Raw genomic sequence first — 12,205 nt, 5'->3', positions numbered from 1 at the left:
AAAACACGTTTACGACAGTTACCCGCTTGCCTAACCTAAATACCTTACACAAATAATTATAATAAACACATAGATTACAAAGTGTAATATATGTGGGTGTGCAGTGATTCTAGCAAGTTGGTGATTCAATGATTCTGTAACCCAAAAGATCTGACATAATGTGTGTGTGTGTGTGTGTGTGTGTGCGCGATTTTTCTTAGTCATACACACATTACACATTTGGAAAACAGAAATAGCTCAAATAGCAGTTGCTAAAAAACAGCTGCACAAAAGTGGGCGTGAAGAAGATAAATATAGAAAAGTCAGGAGTCTAGATCTGATTTTTGCTGAGGAGACACGGCCCACTTATCAGCAGCACATTCCAAATGTCTATCTGATGCCACAGTAAATTTAAGGTAATTAACTAACTAATTATTAAATTAACCATCACTAAACAATGACTGAATAGTAGTAACCATGTAGTAATAGTTTAATGAATAAATACAGATAGGGCCCAGGTGGAGTCCATAAATATGTTCTACACAACTGAAGCTTTTTTTTTTTTTTTTTTTTGGACAGTCCACCTCTTATTCACGATGCTATGAGCAGAACAGCTGATGCAGTGACTTCAGTGTTCCCTCATGGGCTCAACTTACCACTGGTGATGCGGCCTTGCCATTTTCGCACGAGCAGTAGTCCAACTCCTAGAGGCACTACTACTACTACTACTACTACTACTACTACTACTACTACTACTACTACTATTACTACTACTACTACTACTACTACTACTACTACTACTACTACTATTACTACTACTACTACTACTACTACTACTACTACTACTACTACTACTATTACTACTACTACTACTACTATTACTACTACTACTACTACTACTACTACTATTACTACTACTACTACTACTACTACTACTACTACTACTACTACTACTGTTAGGCTACTGCTACTACGGGTGGGAAAGGTCATGCCATCAACAGCAGGGACGTCACTAAACTCTTTACAGGGGCACGTGCCCCAGTATTTATCAGCTGTGCCCCAATAATGACGTGAGGAGCACCCTGCCCCTGTGTGCAGGGCACAATATAAGTTATAATGTATAGGTACAGATTCTAGTTACTCTCCTGTGATGAGTGTAGACTGTAATCAGCGGGTGGATCAGACACAGTGGGTGCGGGTGGGTCAGGTCCGACCGATCCTCTGCTTTATTGTGGAAAGTCAGCACAATAAGCATATCCTGAACCTTTGGTGCCAACTTATACGAACTTTCTTTAAGCAGTAAAGTGCAGTTTAATAAAAATGATAGTCACCACACAATAAAAACGAAATATTTTGCTGTTTTAGCCATCACTGCTGCATATAACATATTATCATCTCAGTCATGCCGCGCTCCCGTTGTCAAGACGACAGTAGAAACAGAGCCAGGGAAAGTCCCATAGTTTACATTTCCGGAAGTATGAACGAACAAATATAATAGAACACTTTGTAAGTTCTAAGTCCGGACCTTGGTGCACTTTCAGGAATTAATCAGCCTTTAATGATCAGCCTAAATAACAAATTATTTACTTGGGTTACATGATCCATGTGTTTGAATAACTGCTGGCACATAAACACTTCTGAATACTTTCTTTTGCAGAAGAATTTATTTTTTATTAAAACTCTGAGTTGGTCATGTGAGACGCAGACGCTGCCTCAGATGCCTGTTCCACGTCCAGGTGGTGTGAGCAGGACATTTGTTTCTGCTTCGGAGGAGCCCAGTCCAGAGGAGTGCTATGGAGTGGTTTATGGTGGATCCAGGTAATTGAAAAACATTGTGATTGTAAAAGTGATGCTCCAGCATGAAAAAAACAAGTCAGTCCGGTTCCTACCTGAACATGTCCAGAGCAGGTTCACGTTGTGTCAGGTTGGTTCCTACATTATCCAGGCTGCTAGTCCCACACTCCTAAAAGCTTTTTCACTGTTTCGGGTGTGTTCGTATGCCATTTCAAACGAGTCTACAAACCGAGCAGCACTACTATGTATGACCTAGGCCCTGTGGCACAGCACAGAGCAGGAGAGGAACAGGCGCCTGCACCGTGCGCGCTCTGAATGCGGCCTGTCTTTACCAGCATACAGTGAGGAATCAAAGACTGGGACACGCCAGGCATTTAGTCATTTTTTATTTTTGAAAATCCGCCTCATATTCACGTAGTTTTATGCATAAACAACTAAGCTAGACCAGCTGTGTGGATTCACGAATCAGCGAATTTTGTCGTCATATTCCAGTTGGATTAAAAGCAACATGAAGCGGGAGGCGTGGTCTCTTTAAAACGTGATACTACTGAATTTTATTAAAATACAGATTTGGCATATACATATTTTCTATAGGCTACATTCAGTTTCTTCCCACACTGCCCCACACACCCATCCCCTGGCCCCTCCCCTCTCTCTCCTCCGCTCTGTGGTTGCCATGGCGATGACGTCAAGTAGCGCCACCGCTTCAGCCAAGTAAACGGAGCGGGAGGCGGTGCAACCAAATCCGGGACCCATCCACGGCAAGGAGAAGCCATCACCCTGTGAGTCTCTCATCCCCCATCTCCAGCTACTCTAGCCTCTCCGTCCTCCTCGCTCGCCCGTATCTGCGTCCAAAATGCGCGAGATTGTGCATTTGCAAGCCGGCCAGTGCGGAAACCAGATCGGAGCCAAGGTATTTCATGTTTTTGTGTGCATTTTGTGAAGTTTGTAAAAGGTAAAATTATGCGGAGGCCTGTATCGGCTTTTATGAGAAAGTCGTGTAACCCATCAAGATTTTTGTATTTTGCTGAAAGGAGCTAAGATGGAGTCAATGACGCAGAAAATGCATGCATAAACGCTTCGTAACTTTTATTTATTCTTTTCAACATAGGATTCAAAGGAGCATGTTTTAAATGCACAACATCACAGCGCAGTTCATTTGCATAGTTACGTAACTATCAAAAAAGTGCAACATCACCTAGTCGTGAAAAAGTTTATGTATATATTTAATATAGCCCATTGCTCATTGCAGAGTGAGAATACGACATAGGCTTCGAAAGAATGAATGAAAATACTGCCTTACTGTGACCAAGGGATAGTGTCTCCCCTCCCCCACATTTGCCGTGTGACCTATTTCCATTAAAGACGCCTTACACACCCATTTTGCATAGAGATTTTGCATCATTACGCTACACATTTTTTATTCATGATATAACCTGATTGTGTTTTCATATCAACAGTTCAAACACGTCTATCTAGAATGCACTCGTTCACCTTTCAGACTATTGCCATCTGCTTAATCCTGACATGTGTTTCAGTCTAATAGAGTCCATTTACACCCAAAATTTAACCCAGGGATTAAATAGCTTTGCCTGGATAAAAATAGGCTATTGTGATTGTGCCAGATGCTGGTCTTTTGGGTAAGGCCACTGTAATAACATGTATTGAACTACACCTTTTTGCTCTTCTTCAGTTCTGGGAGGTAATTAGTGATGAACATGGTATCGATCCTACTGGTACTTACCATGGCGACAGTGATCTGCAGCTAGACCGGATCAGTGTCTACTACAACGAGGCCTCAGGTGAAAGGCCATGGACCATCCCCCATCATTTCACTGCTCACTGAATACATATGATTTTCACACTGTTTTTTTTCTCAGGTGGGAAGTATGTGCCCCGTGCCATCTTGGTCGATCTGGAGCCTGGTACAATGGACTCAGTCAGGTCTGGTCCATTTGGGCAGATCTTCAGACCTGATAACTTTGTTTTTGGTAAGTAGAATAAAGATATGCATAATAGAATGTTTACTAGAATTCTATACAGTTCACTGGCACCTTGACAGATCCTACAAAAAAATGCAGAATAGATGAAAAAATGAAAATACATAAGTCTAATACAGAAATATTTAATTTGCAAATCACTTTTGTTGGCTACAGTGGTGCAATGGGTTCAGAGTTCACCCTCCATTTGTAGAGTTACTGCTTCAAATCTTGCTCTGACTCTTATTGTGACCAAGGCATTTCCCCACTCCAGTCACAACACAGTTCTGGTGGCAAATCACCATAAAGGATAAATTGAAAGAAAACAATATGATGATCAAACATATTTTTCTGCTCACTAACTCCATCGTATCATTCTTGTTAACCAGGTCAGAGTGGTGCTGGTAACAACTGGGCCAAGGGGCATTACACTGAAGGAGCTGAGCTGGTAGACTCAGTCCTGGATGTGGTGAGGAAGGAGGCAGAGAGCTGCGACTGCCTGCAGGGTTTCCAGCTGACCCACTCTCTGGGCGGAGGCACCGGGTCGGGTATGGGTACTCTCCTCATCAGCAAGATCCGTGAGGAGTACCCTGATCGCATCATGAACACCTTCAGTGTAGTGCCTTCTCCCAAAGTGTCTGACACAGTGGTGGAGCCCTACAACGCTACCCTCTCTGTGCACCAGTTGGTTGAAAACACGGATGAAACCTACTGCATTGACAATGAAGCTCTGTATGACATTTGCTTCCGTACACTCAAACTCACCACCCCCACCTACGGAGATCTGAACCACTTGGTGTCGGCCACGATGAGTGGGGTCACCACCTGCCTGCGTTTCCCGGGGCAACTGAACGCTGATCTCCGTAAGCTCGCTGTCAACATGGTGCCCTTCCCACGTCTACACTTCTTCATGCCTGGATTTGCTCCTTTGACCAGCAGGGGGAGCCAGCAGTACCGCTCCCTCTCCGTGCCTGAGCTCACCCAGCAAATGTTTGACGCCAAAAACATGATGGCGGCTTGCGACCCACGCCACGGTCGCTACCTCACCGTGGCGGCAGTTTTCCGTGGGCGCATGTCTATGAAAGAAGTCGATGAGCAAATGTTAAATGTACAGAACAAGAACAGCAGCTACTTCGTGGAGTGGATCCCAAATAATGTGAAGACTGCCGTGTGCGACATCCCCCCACGTGGCCTCAAAATGGCAGCAACTTTCATTGGCAACAGCACAGCCATCCAGGAGCTGTTCAAGCGCATCTCTGAGCAGTTCACAGCAATGTTCCGTCGTAAGGCTTTTCTCCACTGGTACACAGGTGAAGGCATGGATGAGATGGAGTTCACTGAGGCTGAGAGCAACATGAACGACTTGGTGTCCGAATATCAGCAGTACCAGGACGCCACTGCTGAGGAGGGTGAGTTTGAGGAGGAAGGAGAGGAAGAGGTCGCCTAAGTTTATTATCGAAGCCCCGCTGCCACATCTCATTATGCCCCCTCCGCTCTCCAACTTCATTCCCCCCGTCATCATGAAATGGAGTGGTCCATCGCACACTGAGAGAAGCATCTAGATCACTATTGCTCTAGTGTTAGACGTTAGTGTAATCTGGTAGTGTTTGTATGTTGTGAATGCATTGATCATTGACATTCCTTGCCCATTACCTTGCCAAATAAAAAAGCAAGTGATTTTAACTGTGAAGCCTTGTTACTGGAAAAACATTAAATCTGATTTTAAGGCCTTTGTGTTTTTTGTGTCTTTTTGTACTAATAGTTATTGCAATATACTGTATTATATGATCAAATCATTAATTACAATGGATATGCTATTCGTTATTTAATTATCCTCATAGTGTTTAGTGGTAAAAAGCCTATACATATTTCATTGTTGTATCGGGATAAAAGGGAGGCAAACATGCATGTATGAAACCTAAATATAGTCCTGAATAGATTAAACATATTTTCATAATTTCTGTTTATTTAAAATAAAGCATAAATAAATTTAACATGTACATTTTTATTTGATTAGATAATGCATAGGCACTGCAGAGCTAATCAGATAAATAACCTTATCAAATAGAAATGTGTGGAAACAATACTTGAAGTGTAAACAATTGCTTGTCTTCAATTATTCAGTGTGTCCTCATTTTAAATGAAGTCCATATCTACAATCAACATTTTACATCATACGATGCATTAGACTCAGTAGTAAATTATTCAAGAAAGTGAGGTAATTATATAGCAAGGAGTCCTTAAAGCAGAGAAACAGGTACAGGGACATTGTAAACATAGAGAAAAAATAAATCACATCTAGCTAACAAAATACTGAAATGTGTTCATTTGTACCAAAAACATCTTAATTCATATCTTGACTTGCTTGTTTGTTCAAATGTCCAGGCACGTTTAGACCTTGAAATGAGATGAAACAGAAATACCTCTTCTTCAGCTGGCTCACAAAGGCACTTTCTGAAACCACTGAGTCTTTTGGAGTCTTTTCTAGAGGATCTAAACCTGTTGTGTCCAATGAAATGTCAAATGAGTCTCTCCTCTTTGGGTAGCTTCAGTGTGTCCGGAGCTACTACACCTTTGGCCCCAGACTGCTCCTCTGCACTGGGCCTGTAAGTACCTTCAGTCTGCCTCTTCTTCTTCAACACACAGAACAACCATCCTACAACACCCAGAACTATGGCAAGAACTCCCAAGGTCACAGTTGGGGCTACAATGGCTGCTATGTTGGGCCCCTAAAAGAGCAACAAGCACTTTAGTATAAGCCATCAAATAATATAGACGAAAAAGTGAAAGATGTACTTACAGTGTTATTTGAGTGGGTTTCAGATTTAACCAGGGTGTAATTTCCTGTAAGAAATGTCCTGTTATAGATCTGGTTTCAATCTGGTGGTACTCGAACTAATTTCTTACTTGGCCTAAATGTTGAAAGACTTATTCGATAAGATTAATGATGCAAAGGGAAAAAAACAAAAACATTTACACCTTCACTAGAACGTCTTTTGTTTATCTATTTCCTGTGTCTACTATATGTTAAGTGCGCAATACTTACTGTTGTCATACTGCAAAATCAAAACTGAGCACCCATGTGATAACAAAGCAACAAAGTAGCTCAGGAGTGCTGACTCAGGAGCTCACTTATCTGAAAGGCAAATAGCTTATGCTTTTAACTGAATGAACTAAATGAATAAAACAAATAAATTCTATGTTTAGGGTTTTGTTTAGCTTTGCCTTTCTAGATTTTGGGAGCTATTGATTAAACTAAAACCACACAGTCAGGAGTGAATGATTTACTTGTACCACAGTAAACTATCCAAGGGCAAAAGTACAACTTGATAACAACTACAGGGGCCATAGACTGGAGTGAGTTAGAGAATGGCTAATCCATTGTTTAATATTCTAAATGTAATTTGTGATAACACTCTTACAATACAAATTGTTCTTTTGAGTCTAACAGGTCCCAGCATGTATCTCTTTCAGGAATGCCATGTGATCTTTTTACTTCTCATCAGTGGGTCCAGTGGTGCGTGTGAGTGTGGCCGTGGTTAGACACCTAGAATAAAAGTGGATAAATGGCTTGTGACTCACCCCACACTGCATTACTGTTGAGCAGCAGCAGCATTACACTACCGACCACAAGTCTCAGTATGGGCAGCACATCCGGACACACTGCCATCTCTACCGGCCACCACAGAGGCACAAGGAGGGGCACAGAGGCACTGGGAAGGCATCAGCTTGGGCGCATCTAAAATTCAACAAACAACCACTACTTGAATGTTGAATGCATTTATAGCGATTCATGAAAATAAAATATAAAAAACTATCAGTAGTAGAAATCTAGAGGTTTTATTGTGAGTCAGACTTAATAAGACTGATGTTGAATCGCCAAAGTAGCCAAGCAAGGCCACCCTCTGTTTATCTCATAACAAACTTATACAGTCTGAATTCCTAATATAAATTATACAAAATTCCAATATAAACCTTTATTATCTTAGTTTATTGCCTGACACTTACACGTTATAACCCCTCTATTATAAAGAAACATAAGATTTTAAAATATTCCACAATGCAACAGGTGCACTCACCTTTTAGCCCTTGAGCGCTGATGTTTCAGCAAAAAAAGGGAAACGTCCAACAGGCTGATTCCAGAACAACCATGTCGCTTCCGCTTCACCTCCGCCAGCTAAAATGAATAACGCAAAAAAGGAAAAAACACATCTCAAGTTGAATTCCTCGTGAAAGGGGAATTGAAGGGATCACTGCGCACCTGACTACATCCTCAGCTGCTCTAGTACCCGTTGGTATAAGATGTAAAACTTTTTTTTTTTTTTTCAAAATAGCCTACTCTACAAACGCCATTGGTCACGTGACGCAGTTTCGTGTTACCTGAGCGCGGTGATCTACCTGCAGCCGAGCAGACAGAGACAGAAGCTCCTTTGTATAAGGAGTGGTAGGTTCAGTCAGGCAGATCAAACTCCTTTGGTGCTCTTGAAAACTTATCAAACAAGCTGCAATGTACTGAATTATGACTCATGCCTGATGTCACTAAAAGAACTGAATGTTTGTCTATTAAATGCAAGAACAGCAGAAGATATGGAGACCTATTCCAGCCAACTGTCTTACTCACACTTTCTGTTTGACTCCTCTCCCTAAAGAGCGTTTACCTAGCAACCTGCTGCTCACTGGTACAAACCATACAGCAGGGGTACAGGCTATAACAGCGCCCCCAACAGGTTTCAGTGGTCCAAATATGAGAGAGGATATCAACATTCCTAACATTTTTGAAGGATGAATTTTACTGCCAGCTGGTTCACTAGCTATAATCCGTCCCTAAGCCCAAAGGGAACAGAAAATATTAGGTGCTTGCAGGTATAATTATTGGTCTGAAGTTTTCATGGTCTCAGCAGATGGAAATGTGAATTAAACCACCCACTGAGCTTTGTAAACTGAAGACAAAACAGCCTCTATAGGCCTAACCTATCGGGCTAAGATTTAAAAATAGGTCCAATAGGTTTAGGTAACTTAAAAGAGCACTATTATTCTGGTGTAAGATCCGCCACTTCCATGGTCCCCATAAATGTAACTGCTTTGCTTGAAATGCTTCACAGAATAGCTTTAAAATTGTACATCTCCACTGAGAGAGGTCAAGTTTTTCCACACATCAGACCTGGCTTACCGATTTCAGCAGCCTACAGACTATTGTGCATTTGTTTTGTAAATTGAATAGCCTATCTATGGTGATAATATGGCCACTTAGAATAAAAAAGAATACATGATCTTATAGTGATACATTTTGCTGTGAAATCGTTAAACAATCGTTAAAAAGAGCAGAGATTAGACAAGACCTATGCAACATTCAAGCAAAAAGATCCTTTCATTTGCTGTAATTACAGATAACATTAACGCGCAAAAAGCTGCATTGTTCTTATCTGCAGTTTTGAACACTACCACTGGAGAGCGACAGAAATCTTTTTTTTACGCACGCGTCTACGTCAGACGCACGGCACGACGTTGGCGCGGTGGAACATGGGTAGAACTGTCAAAGCGGCGGGAGAGTAGACAAATACACACCACAGCTTTATGTTTAAAATTGTGTGATTTTGGTGCGTTATTTACTTGTTCAGAACTATTGTGTAATTTGAATATTTACACTAACTCAATCTATATGTGGTTATAGGCTTAATGTCGTTTATTGTGCTGGAGTATTGCTTTTAAAACTATCCCCGTGGATCAGGTGTTGGATTTGTTTTGGATTAAGCTAGCCACTACTTTTTACCGCTCCAAAGACAATGGCGAAGGTCCAAGTGTTAAATGTGGCCGTCTTGGATAACCCGAGTCCATTTGGAAACCCATTCCAGTTTGAAATAACCTTTGAGTGTATGGAGGATCTTCCAGAAGGTACATTACCGCTAGTCATGGTTATTTTAATGCTAACTGCTAACAAGAGGGATCTATGCTAACTTTACGACTGTTAACGTCTTAAAATAGCGTATCTGTATATTCCAGTGCCCACTATGCACGTCTACAGCAAAAGTCTGAGAATGATATCTTGTGGGTTAGGGGCTACAAGGCTCTTATGTTATTTGATTATTTGTCTTTATATCTTATGTCACGTGGTATAATATTACAAAAGCAAAATGTGACGCCTAATAACATTTTGGTTACGTGGACTTGGTAATTTATCTCTTCGAAGTGTTATTACCCGTATTTATAGGTAGTTAATGTTATGTACTTGCTTTTGTTTTACAGATCTGGAATGGAAGATAATCTATGTTGGTTCAGCAGAGAGTGAAGAGTATGACCAGGTGCTTGATTCAGTGCTGGTTGGCCCTGTCCCCGCTGGGAGGCATATGTTTGTTTTTCAGGTATTTATGAAATCTTTTTTATGTCAAGTTTAAAGGTTCCATATTATGCTGTTTTCTGATTTATGTTACAATGTTGAATCCTCATCACAAACAGACCTGGAGTTGTGTTTTCTTTCATTCGCACATGTATAACACACAAATCATACATGTTTAGGCTGAGTTCTTTTATCAAACAGAAAACACATTGCCATCTTGTGATGTCATGTGGTAATAAAGGATATTCTCCACTGAGTTTTTAAACTCAATACACCGTCACTAGAATCATTTAGATAGTTTCAGCCCTGGAATTGCCAATCTCTATTGAACTAAAGGTAAAAGGAGCTGTTAACTTGAAAACTACCACTTCATGGCATCACAAGGTGGAACAGAGCATTTTGAGCTTTGGAAAAGTAGACAGATTAATAATAAAGTGTTACTCAAACATGTGTCAATGAAACAAAACAACTCAAGGTATGCTTTTGAGGAGGTAACAGCATTGCATAACATGGCTTAAAGCTAGCAAGAGTCAATTTGGCCGAATATAGGACTTTTAAGAGTGAAATTGGTGTTTACAATGTATTTCTGTATGAAATATGTTAACATCTGTGATGGCTAGTCAGAACCTTTCATGAAATACATTTGAAGAAAAATGTTTCAAATAATGTCTTTTTGCAGTCCCTTTTAGCACATTACAGCTATTTTATATGGGAAAGGAAAATCCATTCTCTGTTAAACTAATGAATTTATAGACAAGGAGAATAAATTGCACATATATAATATACACACATAGAGACACACACAGTTGACCCAGATGTTGTTCTTTATAAAAGAATGTGTATTTATATCACAAAGATAGTTGTTTTGGTTCTTTTAATGTACATTTATGTTTCTTCTGACAACAGGCTGATGCTCCAATTACCGGATTAATCCCTGAGAGTGATGCAGTCGGTGTCACTGTGGTCCTCATCACCTGCACTTACCGTGGACAAGAGTTTATCCGCATCGGTTATTATGTAAACAATGAATATACCGACCCTGAGCTTCGAGAAAATCCACCAATCAAACCAGACTACACACAGGTCAGTGTAAATTATATTTTTATTGAGAGATTAATAACAGTGTTTTCAAATTACTCTCCAGCTACACAGTTGTGTTATAATATAAATGTATTTATGTTTATCCCAAAGCTCCAGAGAAATATTTTGGCTTCAAACCCACGCGTTACAAGATTTCACATAAACTGGGAGGGCACTGCAGAGCGAATGGAAGACTGTGAAAATGTTGATCCATCATCAAACTCCATGCTTCCACCGTCCTGTCTCCCAGGAAAGGCACCACCCATGGGAATACTTCCTGATAACTCCATGGACTGCATGTAAAAGTGGCATCTGCGTTTAAGGTGACAAGTCAACCGCAAATTCTACTAAAATGCCTATGGACATTAAGTGTAAAGTTACAAACATCCCTTTGCCTTACAACTGCCACTAGTTTGTTTCTGTGAATCACTCGGACTTCAGATTATGAATACCTCGCTGTGGTAGGTGCTGCACTAGATGACAAGTCCTTTTGCTACAATGGTTGAGTCAAGTATTTTTTCTTGGGTAAGGGCAGACAATGCAGCTAAAGAGGAACATGACAGAAAAATGTTATGTTGATTGCATTTATTTTATTCTCCTTTTGTTGTGCAAAGGGGTTGCAATATAAATATCAGCTATGAAGCAATAGGACAGTATTCAGCTGTTTTTGATGTGTGTGTTTTTCCGTTCTGGATTTAAATAATAAATTGGATTTCAATTTTTCAATTTTTGAGGTCTGTCAATTCTACTTCCAATAACAAGCACATTTGTATTCAAGATGAAATGAATTATTTTTTCAAAGCCTGTTCCAACAAACCTCTAATAGATGGTGTTTTGCTAATAATGTTTCTTGTTTATATGATATAATTTGTGAAAAATAGATTACTACAGTATTAAATAGTTGTCAAAAGACAGTGGCTATTTATGCTACTGGATTTATATAAAGAAGTGAACTCATTAAATAAATAAAAAAAAAAATATATATATATATATATATATATATATATATATATATAATTATATAATCTATATCAAGCAG

At 40.2% G+C, this 12,205-nt stretch overlaps 3 protein-coding genes across 5 annotated transcripts in view; 2 read left to right on the top strand and 1 right to left on the bottom strand.

Moving 5' to 3' along the window:
- The window catches only part of tubb4bl (tubulin, beta 4B class IVb-like), a 175,424-nt gene extending 169,942 nt beyond the window's left edge, over positions 1 to 5,482 (top strand). The window contains exons 2-5 of the mRNA XM_033970706.2: positions 2,591 to 2,686; positions 3,467 to 3,575; positions 3,654 to 3,764; positions 4,142 to 5,482. Coding sequence (XP_033826597.1) covers positions 2,630 to 2,686; positions 3,467 to 3,575; positions 3,654 to 3,764; positions 4,142 to 5,199 — 1,335 coding nt within the window. The 5' untranslated portion in view covers positions 2,591 to 2,629 and the 3' untranslated portion in view covers positions 5,200 to 5,482. The remainder of the gene's footprint in view (positions 1 to 2,590; positions 2,687 to 3,466; positions 3,576 to 3,653; positions 3,765 to 4,141) is intronic.
- A 302-nt stretch (positions 5,483 to 5,784) lies between these two features.
- crb3a (crumbs homolog 3a) lies at positions 5,785 to 8,412 on the bottom strand. 3 transcript variants are annotated; one of them, XM_055223527.1, is made up of 5 exons: positions 8,133 to 8,412; positions 7,832 to 7,929; positions 7,335 to 7,491; positions 6,553 to 6,596; positions 5,785 to 6,481 (listed from the first exon to the last, which is right to left on the bottom strand). In XM_055223527.1, the coding sequence occupies exons 3-5, from the start codon at positions 7,420 to 7,422 to the stop codon at positions 6,272 to 6,274; spliced, it is 342 nt and encodes a 113-aa protein (XP_055079502.1). In that variant the 5' UTR covers positions 7,423 to 7,491; positions 7,832 to 7,929; positions 8,133 to 8,412; the 3' UTR covers positions 5,785 to 6,271. The 3 variants fall into 3 exon arrangements, with proteins under 3 accessions (XP_055079502.1, XP_055079503.1, XP_033826603.1); XM_055223528.1 differs by lacking the exon at positions 8,133 to 8,412 and adding an exon at positions 8,014 to 8,125; XM_033970712.2 differs by lacking the exon at positions 8,133 to 8,412 and having other exon boundaries at positions 7,832 to 8,125.
- Positions 8,413 to 9,267: 855 nt separating this feature from the next.
- Positions 9,268 to 11,892, top strand: asf1ba (anti-silencing function 1Ba histone chaperone). Its single transcript, XM_033970711.2, has 4 exons — positions 9,268 to 9,644; positions 9,996 to 10,111; positions 10,993 to 11,169; positions 11,278 to 11,892. Exons 1-4 carry the CDS (start codon positions 9,536 to 9,538, stop codon positions 11,467 to 11,469), a joined length of 594 nt encoding a protein of 197 aa, XP_033826602.1. The 5' UTR covers positions 9,268 to 9,535; the 3' UTR covers positions 11,470 to 11,892.
- The last annotated feature ends 313 nt before the right edge of the window (positions 11,893 to 12,205 follow it).

This window comes from Periophthalmus magnuspinnatus, chromosome 8 (assembly GCF_009829125.3).
Source record: "Periophthalmus magnuspinnatus isolate fPerMag1 chromosome 8, fPerMag1.2.pri, whole genome shotgun sequence".
Taxonomy (NCBI): domain Eukaryota; kingdom Metazoa; phylum Chordata; class Actinopteri; order Gobiiformes; family Gobiidae; genus Periophthalmus; species Periophthalmus magnuspinnatus.
This window is presented reverse-complemented; position numbering and strand designations above follow the sequence as displayed.